Source organism: Scyliorhinus torazame, chromosome 9 (genome assembly GCF_047496885.1).
Source record: "Scyliorhinus torazame isolate Kashiwa2021f chromosome 9, sScyTor2.1, whole genome shotgun sequence".
NCBI classification, from domain to species: domain Eukaryota; kingdom Metazoa; phylum Chordata; class Chondrichthyes; order Carcharhiniformes; family Scyliorhinidae; genus Scyliorhinus; species Scyliorhinus torazame.
In genome coordinates, this window is record NC_092715.1 from 3,134,194 (window position 1) to 3,159,184 (window position 24,991).

At 51.5% G+C, this 24,991-nt stretch overlaps 1 protein-coding gene across 1 annotated transcript in view; it reads right to left on the reverse strand.

The window, feature by feature from the left end:
* The window catches only part of LOC140429048 (receptor-type tyrosine-protein phosphatase kappa-like), a 330,643-nt gene that overhangs the window by 120,943 nt on the left and 184,709 nt on the right, over positions 1–24,991 (reverse strand). Inside the window, exons 10-11 of the mRNA XM_072515580.1 lie at positions 15,468–15,567; positions 9,619–9,698 (exon numbers count right to left, since the gene is read on the reverse strand). Coding sequence (XP_072371681.1) covers positions 9,619–9,698; positions 15,468–15,567 — 180 coding nt within the window. The remainder of the gene's footprint in view (positions 1–9,618; positions 9,699–15,467; positions 15,568–24,991) is intronic.

Here is a 24,991-nt window from a genome sequence, read left to right on the forward strand (position 1 = left end):
CACACTTACACATTCACACTCACACACTCACACACCCACTCACTCACACACACTCATGCACACTCACACACACACTCACACACCCCCCCACTCACTCACACTCACGCTTTCACACTCACACTCACATTCACACTCACACTCACCCGCACACACTCACTCACACACACGCACACTCATGCACACACACCCACCCACTCACACACCCTCACACTTACTCACACACACTCACGCACGCTCACACACACACTTTCACACTCACACTCACATTCACACTCACCCACACACACTCACTCACACACACGCACACTCACGCACGCACACTCACACTCACGCACACCCACCCACACACCCTCACACTTACTCACGCACACTCATGCACGCTCACACACACTCACGCACACTCACACGTACTCATGCACACTCACTCATACTCACATTTACGCACTCACATGTACACACTCACACACACTCACAATCAAACACTCACAATCACACTCACACACTCACTCTCACTCACTCACTCTCTCACACTTACACACTCACACACAAACACTCATACTCACACACAAACATTTACTCTCACACTCACACACTCACACACTCACATTCCCACACTCACACTTACACTCAAACACACACACTCACTCACACACACACTTACACACTAACACTCGCACATTCACACTCACACTCACCCGCACACACTCACTCACACACACGCACACTCATGCACACACACCCACCCACTCACACACCCTCACACTTACTCACACACACTCACGCACGCTCACACACACACTTTCACACTCACACTCACATTCACACTCACCCACACACACTCACTCACACACACGCACACTCACGCACGCACACTCACACTCACGCACACCCACCCACACACCCTCACACTTACTCACGCACACTCATGCACGCTCACACACACTCACGCACACTCACACGTACTCATGCACACTCACTCATACTCACATTTACGCACTCACATGTACACACTCACACACACTCACAATCAAACACTCACAATCACACTCACACACTCACTCTCACTCACTCACTCTCTCACACTTACACACTCACACACAAACACTCATACTCACACACAAACATTTACTCTCACACTCACACACTCACACACTCACATTCCCACACTCACACTTACACTCAAACACACACACTCACTCACACACACACTTACACACTAACACTCGCACATTCACACTCACACTCACACACTCACACACCCACTCACTCACACACACTCATGCACACTCACACACACACTCACACACCCCCCCCCCACTCACTCACACTCACGCTTTCACACTCACACTCACATTCACACTCACACTCACCCGTACACACTCACTCACACACACGCACACTCATGCACACACACCCACCCACTCACACACCCTCACACTTACTCACACACACTCACGCACGCTCACACACACATGCACACTCACACTTACACACGCACATGCACACTCACTCATACTCACACTTATGCACTCACACGTACCACACACACTCACAATCACACACTCACAATCACACTCACACACACTCTCACTCACACGCTTACACACTCACACACACTCACATACATACACACTCACACATGCCCACTCACTCACACACACACTTACACATTCACACTCACACACTCACACACAAACACTCATACTCACACACAAACATTTACTCTCACACTCAAACACTCACACTCACACACTCACATTCCCACACTCACACTTTAACTCAAACACACACACTCACTCACACACACTAACACTCGCACATTCACACTCACACACTCACACTTAAACACACACACTCACACACACACTTACACATTCACACTCACACACACACTCACACACCCACTCACTCACACACACTCACGCACACACTCACACACACACCCACTCACTCACACACACACTTTCACACTCACACTCACATTCACACTCACACTCACCCACACATACTCACTCCCACACACGCACACTCACACACTCACATTCACGCACACATACCCACACACTCACACACCCGCACACTTACTCACACTTACTCACACAGACTCACGCACGCTCACACACACATGCACACTCACACTTACACACACACATGCACACTCACTCATACTCACACTTATGCACTCACACGTACCACACACACTCACAATCACACACTCACAATCACACTCACACACACACACACTCTCACTCACACACACTCACACACACTCACACACACACTTACACACTCACTCACACTCACACACTCACACACATACTCACACGTACACTCACACATGCACACTCACTCATACTCACACTTACGCACTCACACGTACCACACACACTCACAATCACACACTCACAATCACACTCACACACACTCTCACTCACACACTCACACACACACTTACACACTCACACACACTCACACACACCCACACACTCACACACCCTCACACTTACTCACACACACTCACGCACGCTCACACACACATGCACACACACACTTACATGCACACACACTTACACTCACACACTCACACTCACGCACACACACACTCACACACCCTCACACTTACTCACACACACGCACGCTCACACACACTCATGCACGCTCACACTTACACACACTCATGCACGCTCACTCATACTCACACTTACGCACTCACACGTACACACTCACACACACTCACAATCACCACTCACACACACACTCTCACACTCACACACACTCTCACATTCACACACTCACACACTCTCTCACACACTCACACTCTCACACACTCACTCACACACACTCACACACACTCACAAACACACTCACACACTCACACCCACTCACACACCCACTCACACACCCACTCACACACACACTCACACTCACACACACACTCACACACACGCGCACACACTCACACAAACACTCACACGTTCACACGCACTTACACTCACAATCACGTGCACACACTCAAACTAACTCACACACTCACTCACACTCACATACACACACACTCACACACTCACACACACTCACACACTCACACACTCTCTCATTCACATTCTCTCACACTCTGTCACACTCTCTCACACTCACTCACACGTACACACTCACACACTCACACTCACACACTCACAATCACACTCACACACTCACACTCTCACACTTACACACTCACACTCTCACACTTACACACACACACAAACACTCGCACATTCACACTCACACACTTGCACTCACACTTACACTCACACATACACACACACTTACACATTCACACTCACACACACACTCACTCACACACACTCACACACACACTCACACTTACACTCACACACACCCTCACACACACACTCACTCACACACACACTTTCACACTCACACTCACATTCACACTCACCCACACACACTCACTCACACACACGCACACTCACGCACGCACACTCACACTCACGCACACCCACCCACACACCCTCACACTTACTCACGCACACTCATGCACGCTCACACACACTCACGCACACTCACACGTACTCATGCACACTCACTCATACTCACATTTACGCACTCACATGTACACACTCACACACACTCACAATCAAACACTCACAATCACACTCACACACTCACTCTCACTCACTCACACTCTCACACTTACACACTCACACACAAACACTCATACTCACACACAAACATTTACTTTCACACTCAAACACTCACACACTCACATTCCCACACTCACACTTACACTCAAACACACACACTCACTCACACACACACTTACACACTAACACTCGCACATTCACACTCACACACGCACACTTACACACACACACACACTCACACACACACTTACACATTCACACTCACACACTCACACACCCACTCACTCACACACACTCATGCACACTCACACACACACTCACACACCCCCCCACTCACTCACACTCACGCTTTCACACTCACACTCACATTCACACTCACACTCACCCGCACACACTCACTCACACACACGCACACTCATGCACACACACCCACCCACTCACACACCCTCACACTTACTCACACACACTCACGCACGCTCACACACACACTTTCACACTCACACTCACATTCACACTCACCCACACACACTCACTCACACACACGCACACTCACGCACGCACACTCACACTCACGCACACCCACCCACACACCCTCACACTTACTCACGCACACTCATGCACGCTCACACACACTCACGCACACTCACACGTACTCATGCACACTCACTCATACTCACATTTACGCACTCACATGTACACACTCACACACACTCACAATCAAACACTCACAATCACACTCACACACTCACTCTCACTCACTCACTCTCTCACACTTACACACAAACACTCATACTCACACACAAACATTTACTCTCACACTCAAACACTCACACACTCACATTCCCACACTCACACTTACACTCAAACACACACACTCACTCACACACACACTTACACACTAACACTCGCACATTCACACTCACACTCACACACTCACACACCCACTCACTCACACACACTCATGCACACTCACACACACACTCACACCCCCCCCACTCACTCACACTCACGCTTTCACACTCACACTCACATTCACACTCACACTCACCCGTACACACTCACTCACACACACGCACACTCATGCACACACACCCACCCACTCACACACCCTCACACTTACTCACACACACTCACGCACGCTCACACACACATGCACACTCACACTTACACACGCACATGCACACTCACTCATACTCACACTTATGCACTCACACGTACCACACACACTCACAATCACACACTCACAATCACACTCACACACACTCTCACTCACACGCTTACACACTCACACACACTCACATACATACACACTCACACATGCCCACTCACTCACACACACACTTACACATTCACACTCACACACTCACACACAAACACTCATACTCACACACAAACATTTACTCTCACACTCAAACACTCACACTCACACACTCACATTCCCACACTCACACTTTAACTCAAACACACACACTCACTCACACACACTAACACTCGCACATTCACACTCACACACTCACACTTAAACACACACACTCACACACACACTTACACATTCACACTCACACACACACTCACACACCCACTCACTCACACACACTCACGCACACACTCACACACACACCCACTCACTCACACACACACTTTCACACTCACACTCACATTCACACTCACACTCACCCACACATACTCACTCCCACACACGCACACTCACACACTCACATTCACGCACACATACCCACACACTCACACACCCGCACACTTACTCACACTTACTCACACAGACTCACGCACGCTCACACACACATGCACACTCACACTTACACACACACATGCACACTCACTCATACTCACACTTATGCACTCACACGTACCACACACACTCACAATCACACACTCACAATCACACTCACACACACACACACTCTCACTCACACACACTCACACACACTCACACACACACTTACACACTCACACACACTCACACACTCACACACATACTCACACGTACACTCACACATGCACACTCACTCATACTCACACTTACGCACTCACACGTACCACACACACTCACAATCACACACTCACAATCACACTCACACACACTCTCACTCACACACTCACACACACTCACACACACACTTACACACTCACACACACTCACACACACCCACACACTCACACACCCTCACACTTACTCACACACACTCACGCACGCTCACACACACATGCACACACACACTTACATGCACACACACTTACACTCACACACTCACACTCACGCACACACACACTCACACACCCTCACACTTACTCACACACACGCACGCTCACACACACTCATGCACGCTCACACTTACACACACTCATGCACGCTCACTCATACTCACACTTACGCACTCACACGTACACACTCACACACACTTACAATCACCACTCACACACACACTCTCACTCACACTCTCACACTTACACTCACACGCACACACACTCACTCACACACACACTTACTCACACTCACACACTCACGCACACTCACACAGACTCACACACAGACTCACACTTACACTCACACCCACTTACGCTCACACACACCCACTCACTCACACAAACACTTACACACTCGCACTCACATTCACACACTCACACTCACACACTCACTTTCACTCACACTCTCACACTTACACTCACACACACACACACTCACTCACACACACACTCACTCACACACACTTACACAATCACAGTCACACACACACTCGCACACACACTCATTCACACTCACGCGCACTCACACACAGACTCACACTTACACTTACACACACTTACACTCACTCCCACCCACTCACTCACACACACACTTACACACTCACACTTACACATTCACACTCACACTTACACGCACACACGCACTTACACTCACACACACGTACACACTCACGCACACTCACACTTACACTCACACACACACTTGCACTCACACACACCCACTCACTCACACACACTTACACACCCGCACACTCACTCATACACACATGCAGACTCACGCACACGCACACACACACACTCGCACACTCACGCACACTCACGCACACTCACGCACTATCGCACTCACACACTCACACACTTACACGCTCACTCACCCACACACTCACACTCACGCACACTCGCTCACACACTCACTCACACACTCGCACACACACTCACTCACACTCACGCACAATCACTCACACACACACTCACACACACACACTCGCACACACACACACACTCGCACACACACTCACTCACACTCACGCACACTCACTCACACACACACTCACACACACACTCACTCACACTCACGCACACTCACTCACACACACACTCACGCACACACACTCACACACACACTCGCGCACACACTCGCACACACACTCACTCACACTCACGCACACACACTCACACACACACTCACACACACACTCACACACACACTCACACACACACTCACACACACACACGCACACTCTCACACAGCCATAGAATATGTTTTAATGATTGAATTCCGTGGAAAGGGAGATTGTGACCTCGGGAACTGAAGGAGCAATCGGCAGCAGTGGATCAAATAGGGAGCTGAAATGTTGCAGGGATTGGAACTAGGGTTAGGGCGAGGGGACTGGGGGTGAGCTAGGGGGGTGAGGGGGGAGGTGTGAGCCAGGGGGGTGTGAGCTAGGGGGGTGTGAGGGGGAGGTGTGAGTTAGGGGAGTGTGAGTTAGGGGAGGTGTGAGTTGGGGGAGTGTGAGTTAGGTGAGTGTGAGTTAGGTGAGTGTGAGTTAGGGGAAGGTGTGAGTTAGGGGAGGTGTGCGTTAGGGGGAGGTGTGAGTTAGGGGAGTGTGAGTTAGGGGAGGTGTGAGTTAGGGGGAGGTGTGAGTTAGGGGAGTGTGAGTTAGGGGAGTGTGAGTTAGGGGAGTGTGAGTTAGGGGAGTGTGAGTTAGGGGGAGGTGTGAGTTAGGGGAGTGTGAGTTAGGGGAGTGTGAGTTAGGGGAGTGTGAGTTAGGGGGAGGTGTGAGTTAGGGGAGTGTGAGTTAGGGGAGTGTGAGTTAGGGGAAGGTGTGAGTTAGGGGGAGGGGTCTGGGTGGGAGTTTGGAGGAGGTGTGAGTTAGGGGAGTTGTGAGTTAGGGGAGTGTGAGTTAGGGGGCGGGGTCTGGGTGTGAGTTCGGGGGAGGGTCTGGGTGTGAGTTCGGGGGAGGGTCTGGGTGTGAGTTAGGGGGAGGGTCTGGGTGTGAGTTAGGGGGAGGGTCTGGGTGTGAGTTAGGGGGAGGGTCTGGGTGTGAGTTCGGGGGAGGGTCTGGGTGTGAGTTCGGGGGAGGGTCTGGGTGTGAGTTCGGGGGAGGGTCTGGGTGTGAGTTAGGGAGAGGGTCTGGGTGTGAGTTAGGGGGAGGGTCTGGGTGTGAGTTAGGGGGAGGGTCTGGGTGTGAATTAGGGGGAGGGTCTGGGTGTGAGTTAGGGGGAGGGTCTGGGTGTGAGTTAGGGGGAGGGTCTGGGTGTGAGTTAGGGGGAGGGTCTGGGTGTGAGTTAGGGGGAGGGTCTGGGTGTGAGTTAGGGGGAGGGTCTGGGTGTGAGTTAGGGGGAGGGTCTGGGTGTGAGTTAGGGGGAGGGTCTGGGTGTGAGTTAGGGGGAGGGTCTGGGTGTGAGTTAGGGGGAGGGTGTGGGTGTGAGTTAGGGGGAGGGTCTGGGTGTGAGATGGGGGAGGGTCTGGGTGTGAGTTAGGGGGAGGGTCTGGGTGTGAGTTAGGGGGAGGGTCTGGGTGTGAGTTAGGGGGAGGGTCTGGGTGTGAGTTAGGGGGAGGGTCTGGGTGTGAGTTAGGGGGAGGGTCTGGGTGTGAGTTAGGGGGAGGGTCTGGGTGTGAGTTAGGGGGAGGGTCTGGGTGTGAGTTAGGGGGAGGGTCTGGGTGTGAGTTAGGGGGGGTCTGGGTGTGAGTTAGGGGGAGGGTCTGGGTGTGAGTTAGGGGGAGGGTCTGGGTGTGAGTTAGGGGGAGGGTCTGGGTGTGAGTTAGGGGGGGTCTGGGTGTGAGTTAGGGGGAGGGTCTGGGTGTGAGTTAGGGGGAGGGTCTGGGTGTGAGTTAGGGGGAGGGTCTGGGTGTGAGTTAGGGGGAGGGTCTGGGTGTGAGTTAGGGGGAGGGTCTGGGTGTGAGTTAGGGGGAGGGTCTGGGTGTGAGTTAGGGGGAGGGTTTGGGTGTGAGTTAGGGGGAGGGTCTGGGTGTGAGTTAGGGGGAGGGTCTGGGTGTGAGTTAGGGGGAGGGTCTGGGTGTGAGTTAGGGGGCGGGGTCTGGGTGTGAGTTAGGGGGAGGGTCTGGGTGTGAGTTAGGGGGAGGGTCTGGGTGTGAGTTAGGGGGGGTCTGGGTGTGAGTTAGGGGGGGGGTCTGGGTGTGAGTTAGGGGGAGGGTCTGGGTGTGAGTTAGGGGGGGTCTGGGTGTGAGTTCGGGGGAGGGTCTGGGTGTGAGTTAGGGGGAGGGTCTGGGTGTGAGTTAGGGGGAGGGTCTGGGTGTGAGTTAGGGGGAGGGTCTGGGTGTGAGTTAGGGGGAGGGTCTGGGTGTGAGCTAGGGGGAGGGTCTGGGTGTGAGTTAGGGGGAGGGTCTGGGTGTGAGTTAGGGGGGGGGTCTGGGTGTGAGTTAGGGGGAGGGTCTGGGTGTGAGTTAGGGGGAGGGTCTGGGTGTGAGTTAGGGGAAGGGTCTGGGTGTGAGTTAGGGGAGGGTCTGGGTGTGAGTTAGGGGGAGGGTCTGGGTGTGAGTTAGGGGGAGGGTCTGGGTGTGAGTTAGGGGGGGGTCTGGGTGTGAGTTAGGGGGGGGGTCTGGGTGTGAGTTAGGGGGAGGGTCTGGGGGCTGAAATGGTTGAATCTCGAGCACAGTCACAGAGACGGAAGGTTCTGGGTCACGAAGATCAGGACATCGGACACTAAATAATTCCGGACAAACAAAATGTTTGGATCTTACATCAGTGAAGACAGCGTTGATGTATCCACAGGATCCATCCAGATTCCTCACCGACAGCAAACTTGGCCGCACGTGTTCCGCTAGGAATAGGAAACACACAGAATATCTTCATTGCAGCATCACTGAGGGATGGGGCCAGGGGGCGAGGGTTACCAGGGGGCCAGGAAGCGAGGGGGGGGGGGCCAGGGGGCGAGGGTTGCCAGGGAGCAAGGGGGAGAGGGGGGGGGGCAGGGGGTGAGGGGGGCCAGGGTGAGAGGGGGGGCAGGGGGTGAGTGGGGGGGGGCCAGGGGGAGAGGGGGGGTCCAGGAGGTGAGGGGGGCCAGGGGGTGAGGGGGGTGCCAGGGGGTGAGGGGAGGGCCAGACGGAGAGGGGCGGCCAGGGGGAGAGGGGGGGCCGGGGTGAGGGGGGGCCAGGGGGTGAAGGGGGGCCAGGGGGTGAGGGGAGGGCCAGAGGGAGAGGGGGGGCCAGGAGGTGAGGGGGGCCAGAGGGTGAGGGGTGGGCCAGGGGATGAGGGGAGGGCCAGACAGAGAGGGGGGGCCAGAGGGAGAGAGGGGGCCAGGAGGTGAGGGGGGCCAGGGGGTGAGGGGGGGGGCCAGGTGTGAGGGGTGGCCAGGGAGCGAGGGGGGTGGCAGGGGGCGAGGGTTACCAGGGGGCCAGGGAGCGAAGGGGGGCAGGGTGTGAGGGTTACCAGGGGGCCAGGGAGCGAGGGGGGGCAGGGTGTGAGGGTTACCAGGGGGCCAGGGAGCGAGGGGGGGGGCCAGAGAGTGAGGGGGGGCCAGGGAGCAATGGGGGGCCAGGGGGTGAGGGTTACCAGGGGGCCAGGGGGCGAGGGTTACCAGGGGGCCAGGGAGCAAGGGTGGGGGGCAGGGGGCGAGGGTTGCCAGGGAGCGAGGGGGGGGCCAGGGGTGAGGGTAGCCAGGGGGTCAGGGGGCGAGGGTTGCCAGGTGGCAAGGGGGGCCAGGGAGCGAGGGGGAGAGGGGGGGCAGGGGGTGAGGGGGGGCCAGGGGGAGAGGGGGGCGAGGGGGTGAGGGGGGGCCAGGGGGTGAGGGGGGCCAGGGGGTGAGGGGGGGCCAGGGGGAGAGGGGGGGCCAGGGGGAGAGGGGGGGCCAGGTGGCGAGGGGGGGCCAGGGGGCGAGGGGGGGCTGGGGTGAGGGGGGGCCAGGGAGCGAGGGGGGGGCCAGGGTTACCAGGGGGCCAGGGAGCGAGGGGGGCCAGGGAGCGAAGGGGGGCAGGGGGTGAGGGTTACCAGGGGGCCAGGGAGCGAGGGGGGGCCAGGGAGTGAGGGGGGGCCAGGGGGCGAGGGTTGCCAGGGAGCGAGGGGGGGGGGGGCCAGGGGCGAGGGTAGCCAGGGGGTCAGGGGGCGAGGGTTTCCAGGGGGCGAGGGGGGCCAGGGAGCGAGGGGGAGAGGGGGGGCAGGGGGTGAGGGGGGGCCAGGGGGAGAGGGGGTGAGGGGGGGCCAGGAGGAGAGGGGGGCCAGGGGGTGAGGGGGGCCAGGGGGCGAGGGGGGACGAGGGGGCGGCCAGGGGGTGAGGGGGCGCCAGGGAGCGAGGAAGGGGGCGAGGGTTACCAGGGGGCCAGGGAGCGAGGGGGGGGGCGAGGGGGGGCCAGGGGGCAAGGGGGGGCGAGGGGGGCCTGGGGGTGAGGGGGGGCCGTGGGGTGAGGGGGGTCCAGGGGGCGAGGGGGCGCCAGGTGGCGAGGGGGGTCCAGTGGGCGGGGGGGGGGCCAGGGGGGCCAGGGGGGTGCCAGGGGACGAGGGGGGGCCAGGGTGGGCCAGGGGGCGAGGGGGGCCAGGGGGGGGGCCAGGGGACGAGGGGGGGCCAGGGTGGGCCAGGGGGCGAGGGGGGGCCAGGGGGAGAGGGGGGGCAGGGGGCGAGGGGGGCCAGGGGGCGAGGGGGGGCCAGCGGGTGAGGGGGGGCCAGGGGGCGAGGGGTGGGCCAGGGGGCGAGGGGTGGGCCAGGGGGCGATTAGTGTTGGCGAGTCCACTACTGTTGCAGGCAGGGCATTCCACGCCCTTACTACTCTCTGAGTAAAGAACCTACCTCTGACATCTGTCCTATATCTATCTCCCCTCAATTTAAAGCTATGTCCCCTCGTGCTAGACATCACCATCCGAGGAAAAAGGCTCTCACTGTCCACCCTATCCAATCCTCTGATCATCTTGTATGACTCAATTAAATCACCTCTTAACCTTCTTCTCTCTAACGAAAACAGCCTCAAGTCCCGCAGCCTTTCCTCATAAGATCTTCCCTCCATACCAGGCAACATCCTGATAAATCTCCTCTGCACCCTTTCCAATGCTTCCACATCCTTCCTATAATGCGGCGACCAGAATTGCACGCAATACTCCAAATGCGGCTGCACCAGAGTTTTGTACAGCTGCAACATGACCTCATGGCTCCGAAACTCAATCCCTCTACCAATAAAAGCTAACACACCGTACGTCTTCTTAACAACCCTCTCAACCTGAGTGGCAACTTTCAGGGATCTATGTACATGGACACCGAGATCTCTCTGCTCATCCACACTGCCAAGAATCTTACCATTAGCCCAGTACTCTGTCTTCCTGTTATTCCTTCCAAAATGAATCATCTCACACTATTCTGCATTAAACTCCATTTGCCTCCTCTCAGCCAAGCTCTGCAGCTTATCTATGTCCCTCTGTAACTTGTAACATCCTTCCGCACTGTCCACAACTCCACCGACTTTAGTGTCATCTGCAAATTTACTCACCCATCCTTCTACGCCCTCCTCCAGGTCATTTATAAAAATGACAAACAGCAGTGGCCCCAAAACAGATCCTTGTGGTACACCACTAGTAACTGGACTCCAGTCTGAACATTTCCCATCAACCACCACATTTTGTCTTCTTCCAGCTAGCCAATGTCTGATCCAAACTGCTAAATCACCCTGAAACCCATGCCTCCGTATTTTCTGCAGTAGCCTACCATGGGGAACCTTATCAAACGCTTTACTGAAATCCATATGCACCACATCAACTGCTTTACCCTCATCCACCTGTTTGGTCACCTTCTCAAAGAACTCAATAATGTTTGTGAGACACGACCTACCCTTCACAAAACCATGTTGACTATCTCTAATCAAATTATTCCTTTCCAGATGATTGTACATCCTATCTCTTATAAACCTTTCCAAGACTTTTCCCACAACAGAAGTAAGGCTCACTGGTCTATAGTTACAGGGGTTGTCTCTACTTCCCTTCTTGAACAAGGGGACAACATTTGCTATCCTCCAGTCTTCTGGCACTATTCCTGTAGACAAAGATGACTTAAAGATCAAAGCCAAAGGCTCAGCAATCTCCTCCCTAGCTTCCCAGAGAATCCTAGGATAAATCCCATCCGGCCCAGGGGACTTATCTATTTTCACACTTTCCAGAATTGCTAGCACCTCCTCCTTATGAACCTCAAGCACTTCTAGTCTAGTAGCCTGAATCTCAGTATTCTCCTCGACAACATTGTCTTTTTCCTGTGTGAATACTGACAAAAGATATTCATTTAGCACCTCTCCTCGGACTCCAAGCACAACTTCCCACTACTGTCCTTGACTGGCCCTATTCTTACCCTCGTCATTTGTTTATTCCTGACATATCAGCTTTAGAGTTATCCTTGATCCTACCTGCCAAAGACTTCTCATGTCCCCTCCTGGCTCTTCTTAACTCTCTCTTTAGGTCCTTCCTAGCTAACTTATAACTCTCGAACGCCCTAACTGAACCTTCATGCCTCATCTTTACATAAGCCTCCTTCTTCCTCTTGACAAGTGTTTCGACTGCTTTAGTAAACCATGGTTCCCTTGCTCGACCACTTCCTCCCTGCCTGACAGGTACATACTTATCGAGGACACACAGTAGCTGTTCCTTGAACAAGCTCCACATTTCCATTGTGCCCATCCCCTGCAGTTTTCCTCTCCATCCAATGTATCCTAAGTCTTGCCTCATCGCATCATAATTGCCTTTCCCCCAGATATAACTCTTGCCCTGCGGTATATACCTATCCCTTTCCATCACTAAAGCAAACGTAATCAAATTGTGGTCACTATCACCAAAGTGCTCACCTACCTCCAAATCTAACACCTGTCCTGGTTCATTACCCAGTACCAAATCCAATATGGCCTCGCCTCTCATTGGCCTATCTTCATACTGTGTCAGGAAACCCTCCTGCACACATTGGACAAAAACAGACCCATCTAAAGTACTCGAACTATAGCGTTTCCAGTCAATATTTGGAAGGTAAAGTCCCCCATAACAACTGCCCTGTTGCTTTCGCTCCTATCCAGAATCATCTTTGCAATCCTTTCCTCTACATCTCTGGAACTTTTCGGAGGCCTTTCGAAAACCCCTAACACGGTGACCTCTCCTTTCCTGTTTCTAACCTCAGCCCATACTACCTCAGTAGACGAGTCCTCATCAAACGTCCTTTCTGCCACCGTAATACTGTCCTTGACTAACAATGCCACCCCTCCCCCTCTTTTACCACCTTCCCTGAGCTTACTGAAATATCTAAACCCCGGCACCTGCAACAACCATTCCTGTCCCTGCTCTATCCATGTCTCCGAAATGGCCACAACATCGAAGTCCCAGGTACCAACCCATGCCGCAAGTTCACCCACCTTATTCCGGATGCTCCTGGCATTGAAGAAGACACACTTTAAACCACCTTCCTGCCTGCCGGTACACTCCTGCAACTTTGAAACCTTACTCATGACCTCACTACTCTCAACCTCCTGTATACTGGAGCTACAATTCAGGTTCCCAAGCCCCTGCTGAACTAGTTTAAAACTTGAGGGACAGGGAGAGAGTGGGGGCCAGGGGGAGGGGGCCAGGGGGAGGGGGGCAGGGAGCAAGGAGGGGGGAGCGAGGGGGGGAGCGAGGGGGGGGAGCGAGGGGGGCAGGGAGCGAGGGGGGGAGCGAGGGGGGGGAGGGAGTGAGGGGGGAGCGAGGGGGGGAGGGAACGAGGGGGGAGCGAGGTGGGGAGGGAGCGAGTGGAGGGGGCAGGGAGCGAGGGGGGGAGGGAGGGGGGGAGGGAGTGAGGGGGGAGCGAGGGGGGGAGGGAGCGAGGGGGGAGCGAGGTGGGGAGGGAGCGAGTGGAGGGGGGCAGGGAGCGAGGGGGGAGGGAGCGAGGGGGAGAGGGTGCGAGGGGGGAGCGAGGGGGGAGGGAGCGGGGGGAGGGAGCGGGGGGAGGGAGCGGGGGGGAGGGGGGGAGGGAGCGAGGGGAGGGGGGAGGGAGCGAGGGGGGGCATGGAGCGAGGAGGGGGAGCGAGGGGGGGGAGCGAGGGGGGGGCAGGGAGCGAGGGGGGAGCGAGGGGGGGAGCGAGGGGGGGAGGCAAGGGGGGGAGGGAGTGAGGGGGGGAGGGAGCGAGGGGGGGGCAGGGAGCGAGGGGGGGGAGCGAGGGGGGGAAGCGAGGGGGGGAGGGAGTGAGGGGGGGAGGGAGCGAGGGGGGGGAGGTGTAAAAACGGCCATTGATAAAATCCAATTTAATACATTTAAATCCCAACAGCTAACGAATTGCTTATTGTTCTGTATCGACAATCCATTCGTACTGGGCATGGGCGGCAGGGTAGCACAGTGGTTAGCACCATCCCTTCACAGTGCCAGGGTCCCGGGTTCGATTCCGGCTTGGGTCACTGTCTGTGCGGAGTCTGCACATCCTCCCCGTGTCTGCGTGGGTTTCCTCCGGGTGCTCCGGTTTCCTCCCACAGTCCAAAGATGTGCTGTTGGGTGAATTGGACCCCCAGGATGTTGATTGTGGGGGAGTGAGAGTGAGAGACACAGAGAGGGAGACACAGAGACAGATAGAGAGAGAGAGGGAGCTGGAAGTGTCGTTGAGATTCGTACCTGGAAGAATATCGGAGAATCTGTTTTTCATTTGGTGGCTGCTCTTCAAAGCTTCTCTGTGATGGTGGAACTGGAAAAGGTGAGAGAACGTCTGCAGGATCTAATCGGCACAATGCCAAAAGAGCATCAGTCATGTGGAGGGAGGGTGTGAATCTCAAACAGACAGACACACACACAGACACACATACTGACACACACAGAGACAGACACATACACAGACAGAAACACACACTGACACACAGAGACAGACACACACACAGACACACAGACTGACACACACAGAGACAGACACACACACAGACAGAAACACACACTGACACACAGAGACAGACACACACAGAGACAGACACACACACAGACAGACACACACACTGACACACAGAGACAGACACACACACAGACACACATACTGACACACACAGAGACAGACACACACACAGACAGACACACACACTGACACACAGAGACAGACACACACACACAGACAGACAGACACACACAGACAGACACACACAGACAGACACACACACAGACAGACACACACACAGACAGACAGACACACACGCTGACAAACACACACGCAGACAGACACATACGCAGACACACACGCAGACAGACACACACGCTGACAGACACACACACGCAGACACACAGAGACAGACACACACACGCAGACACACAGAGAGACACACACAGACACACATACGCACGCAGACACACACACGCACGCAGACACACAGAGACAGACAGACACACAGACAGACACACACACGCAGACACACAGAGACAGACACACAGAGACAGACACACACACACAGACACATGAGCTGTGAGGAGGATGCAGAGATGCTTCAGTGGGATTTGGACAGGCTGAGTGAGTGGGCACACGCATGGCAGAGGCAGTATAATGTGGATAAATGTGAGGTTACTGCTTCGGTGGCAAAAACAGGAAGGCAGATTATTATTTGAGCGGGTGTAAATTGAGAGAGGCGGATACTCAGCAAGACCTTGGTGTCCTCGTGCATCAGTCGCTGAAAGTAAGCGGCAGGTACAGCCGGCAGTAAAGAAGGCAAATGGTATGTTGGCCTTCGTAGCGAGAGGATTTGAGTGAAACTGTACAGGGCCTTGGTGAGGCCACACCTGGAGTGTTGTGGGCAGTTTTGGTGACCTTATCTGAGGAAGGATGTTCTTGCTTTGGAGGGAGAGCAGTGAAGGTTTACCAGGCTGATTCCTGGGATGGCGGAACTGTCATATGAGGAGAGACTAACGGTTAGGATTATATTCATTGGAGTTTAGAAGAGTGAGAGAGGATCTCAAAGAACAAAGAACAAAGAAAAGTACAGCACAGGAACAGGCCCTTCGGCCCTCCAAGCCTGCGCCGACCATGCTGCCCGACTAAACTACAATCTTCTACACTTCCTGGGTCCGTATCCCTCTATTCCCATCCTATTCATGTATTTGTCAAGATGCCCCTTAAATGTCGCTATCGTCCCTGCTTCCACCACCTCCTCCGGTAGCGAGTTCCAGGCACCCACTACCCTCTGCGTAAAGAACTTGCCTCGTACATCTACTCTAAACCTTGCCCCTCTCACCTTAAACCTATGCCCCCTAGTAATTGACCCCTCTACCTTAGGGAAAAGCCTCTGACTATCCACTCTGTCTATGCCCCTCATAATTTTGTAGACCTCTATCAGGTCGCCCCTCAACCTCCGTCGTTCCAGTGAGAACAAACAGAGTCTGAAACATGAAAATTGGTTAAAATTGGCAGACGCAAAGGGACACGTACGGTTGGAGGAGATGGATGAGGATAATGAGACAGAGCGTCATAGTCGAAGACGTGGTGGGGATCTATTTAAGTATGTCAAGCATTGCCAAGGTTTACCGAGAAGGAGGTAGAAGCCTTTTTCATTTCATTTGAGAAGGCAGCTAAACAAATGAAATGGCCACAGGACATGTGGGTGTTACTGATCAAACAAAGCTGGTAGGTAGAGCTAGTGAAGTGTTTGCATCACTACCGGAGGAGGTATCTGGAACGTATGAGGAGGTGAAGAAATCCATCTTATGTTCATATGAGCTAGGGCCTGAAGCTTACAGACAAAGGTTTAGAAATTTAAGGAAAGAGTTTGGTCAAACATACATGGAGTTTGAAAGGCTCAAACAGAGTAATTTTGATAGGTGGATAAGGGCTTTGAAAATAGACCAAACGTATGAAGCTCTCAGAGAAATTATACTTTTGGAGGAGTTTAAACATTCAATTCCTGATGTAGTGAAAACTCATGTGGAAGAACAGAGGGTTAAAACTGCGAGATTAGCAGCGGAAATGGCAGATGATTATGAATTAGTTCATAAATCAAAGCTTGGTTTCCGACATCAGTTTCAGCCGGTGAGGGATAGAAACTGGGGACATGAGAAATACTCACGTGGTAAAGGTAAAGGTGATCTGATGGGAGACAATAAAGAGAGTGTACCTCAGATTAAAAAATAAATCCAGGAGGGTGGAAAGGAAATGTTTTCACTGTAATAAACTAGGCCATGTAAAGTCACAGTGTTGGTGGTTGAAGAAAAGCACTGGGAAGGCTGATGTGGTAAAACAGGATAAGACAGTGGGGTTTGTTAAAGTGGTAAAGGAAAGCCCAAGTGAAGCGAAGGAGGTGCAAATGATTGTACAGCCTGATCAAGAAGTAATTGTTAAGAAGGTGCCAGATGTCTTGAAAGAATTTACTTGTGTGGGTAAAGTTTACTCATGTGTATCAGGAGGAGCAGGTAAAGAGGTCACAATTTTAAGAGATACAGGGGGTAGTCAATCTTTAATGGTAAGAGATGAGGAATTATGTAGTTTGGGAAGAATGTTGCCAGAAAAGGTGGTAATATGTGGAATTCCGGGTGAGAGGAGTCGCGTTCCATTATATAAGGTAAGATTGGAAAGTCCAGTGAAGAGTGGTGAAGTGGTAGTAGGAGTAATAGATAAACTATCTTGTCCAGGAATACAGTTTATCTTGGGTAATGATGTAGCTGGATCGCAGGTGGGAGTGATGCCTACTGTGGTTGATAAGCCAGTGGAAAATCAGACAACTGAAGGGTTGAAGGATGAATATCCTGGGATTTTTCTGGATTGTGTAGTAACAAGGTCGCAAAGTCACAGGTTAAGCCAAGAGGAGAAATCAAAGAGTGAAGATGAAGTTGAAGTGCAATTATCAGAAACGATTTTTGATCAGATGGTTGAAAAAGAACAAGAACAGGTGGAGGATGAGGCGGATATTTTTAGTTCAGGAAAATTGGCGGAGTTACAACAGAAAGATGTAGAAATAAAACGGATATACCAGAAAGCACATACGGAAGAGGAATCTGAGAGTATACCAGTGTTAGTACCGTAAAAATGATGTCTTGATGAGAAAATGGAGACCTGTACATATGCAGGCGGATGAAAAGTGGGCAGAAGTTCATCAAGTAGTATTGCCGGTAGGGTATAGAAAGGAGGTGTTGCGAGCTGCACATGAGGTACCAGTGGGAGGTCATTTGGGAATAAGGAAAACTCAAGCTAAAATCCAGGAACATTTTTATTGGCCTGGACGACATAAAGATGTAATTAAATTTTGTCAATCATGCCACATATGTCAAGTGATAGGGAAACCTCAAGCAGTGATAAAACCAGCGCCCTTAATACCCATTCCAGCATTTGAGGAACCTTTTACGAGGGTCCTAATTGATTGCGTAGGACCGCTTCCTAAAACAAAATGTGGGAATCAATATCTTTTGACTATAATGGATGTGTCTACTAGGTTTCCAGAGGTCATTCCAGTACGTAATATTACAGCTAAAAGGATTGTGGAGGAGTTACTTAAATTCTTTACTCGATATGGACTGCCCACAGAAATTCAATCGGATCAAGGATCGAATTTTACTTCTAAGTCATTCAAAGAAGTTATGGATAGCTTAGAAATAAAACAATTTAATCAACTGCGTACCATCCAGAATCGCAGGGAGCGTTAGAAAGGTGGCATCAGACATTAAAGACAATGTTGAGGGCGTATTGTCAAGATTATCCAGAGGATTGGGATAAAGGAATCCAATTCATATTGTTTGCAATTAGGGATGCACCTAATGAGTCTACCAAATTCAATCTTTTGAACTAATTTCTGGTCTTGAGGTAAGAGGACCACTTAAATTGATCAAGTAAAAATTGGTGGGTGAGAAATCAGAAATTACACTATTGGATTATGTGTCAAATTTTAGGGAACGATTAAATAGAGCAGGTGAATTGGCTAGACAACATTTGAAAGTTGCACAAAATGTGATGAAATGGGTCGCGGACAAGAAATCCAAAGTTCGTAGTTTTGCCAGTGGGGATAAAGTTTCAGTGTTGTTACCAGTGTAGGTGAACCTTTAAAAGCTAGGTTTTGTGGACCGTATCAGATTGAAAGGAAATTAAGTGAGGTGAATTATGTGGTAAAAACACCAGATAGAAGGAAGACTCACCGAGTGTATCATGTGAATATGTTTAAAAGGTACTTTGAAAGGGAAGGAGAGAAAAAGGAGGTTTTAATGATTCTAACTCAAAGTGACGAACCAAATCCAGATGACTGTGAATTTGACATACCTCAAATTAAATTGGGAAACGAGGATGTTCTTAAAAATTGGGATGAATTGTTAAGTTACCTTCCAGAGGAAAAACAAACTGACCTGAAACAGTTATTGATATTACATGGGCAAGTTTGTAGAGATAAATTGGGAAGTACTCAAATGGCTATACATGATGTAGATGTGGGAAATGCTGTTCCTATCAAACAACATCCATATAGACTTAACCCTTTAAAATTGGCACAGGTTAACAGAGAGATTGAGAGTATGCTTAAAAATGGCATAATTGAAGTGGGTTGCAGCCAATGGAGCTCACCCATATTGATGGTACCTAAAGCAGACGGTACCCAACGGCTGTTATAGAAAGGTTGATGCAGTGACAAGAACGGACTCTTATCCTATCCCACGTTTGAAGGATTGCATGGAGAAAGTGGGACAATCTGCTTTTATTTCCAATTTCCAGACATGGAAAGAACATTTAAAACATCGTATGGAATTCTTCGATCGACTTCAGGCGGCGGGTTTGGCGATGAACCTAGCCGAAAGTGAATTTGGAGAAGCCCGAATCACTTTCCTTGAGGTGTTTCCGATACGCTCAAGATGAAGGGAAATAATGCGATCTCTTATCATGAATGAATTTGATCGAACCTTTGTGCAAACGATTTGTAGTGTGATTACTCCACTGATGGAATTGCTGAAGAAACGTAAAAAAATTCAATGGACAGCGGACTTGCAACAGGCATTTGACGGCCTGAAAGCTGTGATCACCCATGTTCCTGTATTGGAGAATTGCAAGGGTCTCTGTGGTCAGATTGAATTAAAGTAGCTGATTCTAAAGCGAAATGCCGAGGAGTAGAGGAATGGATGGATCGTGCAGAGATTTTCTTGTTCAAAGAGACTGTCAATCAAGAAGGTTTTCGGTTTGAGGAAGAAGAACGGGAAAAATGGACGATATTATTATACCTGTTTGCGTGTGTTGTGTTTTTTTTTAAACGAAAAAGTATTTTTACTGTGCGCATTTCTTATTTGATGGTGCAAGATTAAAAATGAAACCATCTTGAAGTTGATGGTTTATTTTTTTTCTTGAGGGGAGGTGTCATGTGAGAGTACCTTTCAGAAATGGATGTTTAAGCAATGTACCTTTAAGAAAATAGTGATGTCAGAGAGTGGGTGGAGCTGAGCTCAGTTCAGCCATTTTGAGGTTAGTTCTGGGTTTTAGTTTCAGTTTGAAGAAAGCTTGGGGGTGGCTGTGAGCTGCATTGCTGATGATCTCTGCCATGAAGGACTATCTCTTAATCATTTGGTGAAATCGGAATTGTAAAAAGATCTCAGTATTGAATATAAATCTAAGTACTTCTGTTTGAAGGATTTGTTAAGTCTTTTGGATGTGTAAAGGAACAGTTTGCAGGATTGGGTAGTGTTGTATTATTTTCAGGGTTATCTTTGAAGTAAGGGGTGTTTAAGAGATACAATGTTTATTTAAAAGATTAATTTGAGTTCATGGAATAAACATTGTTTTGTTTTAAAAACCACGTGTCCATAATTGTAATACCACACCTGGGGAACAAGCCGTGTGCTTCAAAAGCAACAATCCATTAAAGGGTTTGAGCTCCATGATACATTTTGGGGTTCTGAAAACACCTCGCCCATAACACAGGCAACATTCTGGTAAATCTCTTCTGCACCCTCTCTAAAGCCTCCACATCCTTCTGGTAGTGTGGCGACCAGAATTGAACACTATACTCCAAGTGTGGCCTAACTAAGGTTCTATACAGCTGCAACATGACTTGCCAATTCGTATACTCAATAGGAGTATAGAAACTTATAAAATTCTACCAGGATTGGACAGGGTAGATTCAGAAAGAATGTTCCCGGTGGTGGGGGAGTCCAGAACTAGGGGACATAGTTTGAGGATACGGGGGAAACCTTTGAGGACTGAGGTGAGGAGAAATTTCTTCACCCAGAGAGCGGGGAATCTGTGGAATTCACTCCCACAGAAAGTAGTTGAGGCCAAAAATTTGTGTAATTTCAGGAAGGAATTCGATCCAGCTCTTGGGGCGAAAGGGATCGAGGGATATGGGGGGAAGGCGGGATCAGGGTGTTGAACTTGATGATCAGCCAGGATCACAATGAAATGAAATGAAATGAAAATCGCTTATTGTCACAAGTAGGCTTTAATGAAGTTACTGTGAAAAGCCCCTAGTCGCCACATTCCGGCGCCTGTTCGGGGAGGCTGTTACGGGAATTGAACCGTGCTGCTGGCCTGCCTTGGTCTGCTTTAAAAGCCAGCGATTTAGCCCTGTGCTAAACCAGCCCCTGAATGGGGAGCAGGCTCGAAGGGCCGAATGGCCTGCTCCTGTTTCTATTTTCTGTTTCGATGTAACCAATGAGTTAAGGATGAGGATTGACAGGTGGAACTGTGATGTAGCAGCTGAGGGAGGGGCAGGATTGGCAGCTCAACATCCCGGGATACAGAATCTTCAGGCGAGACGGGGCGGGGATAGAAGAGGAGGAGACATTGCATTATCAGTTAAGGAGTTACTGTGGTGAGACCTGATTCAGCGATGCCGTTGTGTCCGGCGTGGATCTGGGCATAGCGGGTGACTGGCACGCGAGCACCAAATCCGGTTCCCAGTCACCCTTCCGCCCAGCACCATTGGCACCCCGCTCTCGCTGAGAGCTCCTTCAAATACCCTTACGCCGGATTCACCCGGCACCCTGGCACTCCCCCTCCCCGACGCCTGCGCACCCTGGCATTACCAGTCTGACTCCCTGGCATTGCCAGCTTGCCTGGGGGCACAGCCGGGTGCCAGGCTGTTAGCTCACCAGCAGGAAATTCTCCAAGTGCAGCCTTGGTGGTAGAATCTCCCAGGCCAAAAACCACAGCAAAGTGCAGCCGCCCAAAACCCTCTCACAAACCTCGTCATTCAGCCGCCTTTAACTGCTGGGGATTGATCTACACTCTGTTCAGACCAACGTGGATCATGGAATAGAAAAGCACTTCTCTAAATTTGCCGGAATTGAACCGGGTCCCTGGCGCTGTGAAGCAGCAGTGCTAAGCACCCTGCCATCCCAGGTCCCTGGCGCTGTGAAGCAGCAGGGCTAAGCACCCTGCCGCCCTGCCTTCCCAGGTCCCTGGTGCTGTGAGGCAACAGTGCTAAGCACCCTGCCGTCCCAGGTCCCTGGCGCTGTGAAGCAGCAGTGCTAACCCCTCGTGCCACCCCGGGTCCCTGGTGCTGTGAAGCAGCAGTGCTAACCCCTCGTGCCGCCCCGGGTCCCTGGTGCTGTGAGGCAGCAGTGCTAACCCCCTGCCGCTATCTCTCAGTAATTGTATCAATCTCGCTGTAATTTTATGCTTCGATCTACACGGTTTTACTGTGCTGCCGTTCTCAATGAACAAAAGAACAAAGAAATGTACAGCACAGGAACAGGCCCTTCGGCCCTCCAAGCCCGTGCCGACCATGCTGCCCGACTAAACTACAATCTTCTACACTTCCTGGGTCCGTATCCCTCTATTCCCATCCTATTCATGTATTTGGCAAGATGCCCCTTAAATGTCCCTATCGTCCCTGATTCCACCACCTCCTCCGGTAGCGAGTTCCAGGCACCCACTACCCTCTGCGTAAAAAACTTGCCTCGTACATCTACTCTAAACCTTACCCCTCTCACCTTAAACCTATGTCCCCTAGTAATTGACCCCTCTACCCTGGGGAAAAGCCTCTGACTATCCACTCTGTCTATGCCCCTCATAATTTTGTAGACCTCTATCAGGTCGCCCCTCAACCTCCGTCGTTCCAGTGAGAACAAACCGAGTTTATTCAACCGCTCCTCATAGCTAATGCCCTCCATACCAGGCAACATTCTGGTAAATCTCTTCTGCACCCTCTCTAAAGCCTCCACATCCTTCTGGTAGTGTGGCGACCAGAATTGAACACTATACTCCAAGTGTGGCCTAACTAAGGTTCTATACAGCTGCAACATGACTTGCCAATTCTTATACTCAATGCCCCGGCCAATGAAGGCAAGCATGCTGTATGCCTTCTTGACTACCTTCTCCATCTGTGTTGCCCCTTTCAGTGACCTGTGGACCTGTGCACCTAGATCTCTCTGACTTTCAATACTCTTGAGGGTTCTACCATTCACTGTATATTCCCGACCTGCATTAGACCTTCCAAAATGCATTACCTCACATTTGTCCGGATTAAACTCCATCTGCCATCTCTCCGCCCAAGTCTCCAAACAATCTAAATCCTGCTGTATCCTCTGACAGTCCTCATCGCTATCCGCAATTCCACTAACCTTTGTGTCGTCTGCAAACTTACTAATCAGACCAGTTACATTTTCCTCCAAATCATTTATATATACTACAAAGAGCAAAGGTCCCAGCACTGATCCCTGCGGAACACCACTGGTCACAGCCCTCCAATTAGAAAAGCATCCTTCCATTGCTACTCTCTGCCTTCTATGGCCTAGCCAGTTCTGTATCCACCTTGCCAGCTCACCCCTGATCCCGTGTGACTTCACCTTTTGTACCAGGTGTCATCAGCAAAGTTAGAGTGCTGCTTTTCTATTCCATCATCCACATTAACACAGTGAAGACTTGACTCCCTGACACAGAGTCTTGTGGGACATAATGGCCACACTACAATGCAATTATCTCGCACAATGCTTATTCTCTGTCCAGAACTCAGTCAGTTTGTTAACCAGGTCAATAATTTGTCCACAATTCCATCTGCTTCAACTTCAGCTAACAGTCTCCAATAAGACCATAAGACATAGAAGCAGAATTAGGCCACTCGGCCCATCGAGTCTTCTCCGCCATTCAATCATGGCTGATATTTTCTCATCCCCATTCTCCTGCCTTCTCCCCTAACCCCTGATCCCCTTATTAATCAAGAACCTATCTATCTCTGTCTTAAAGACACTCAATGATTTGGCCTCCACAG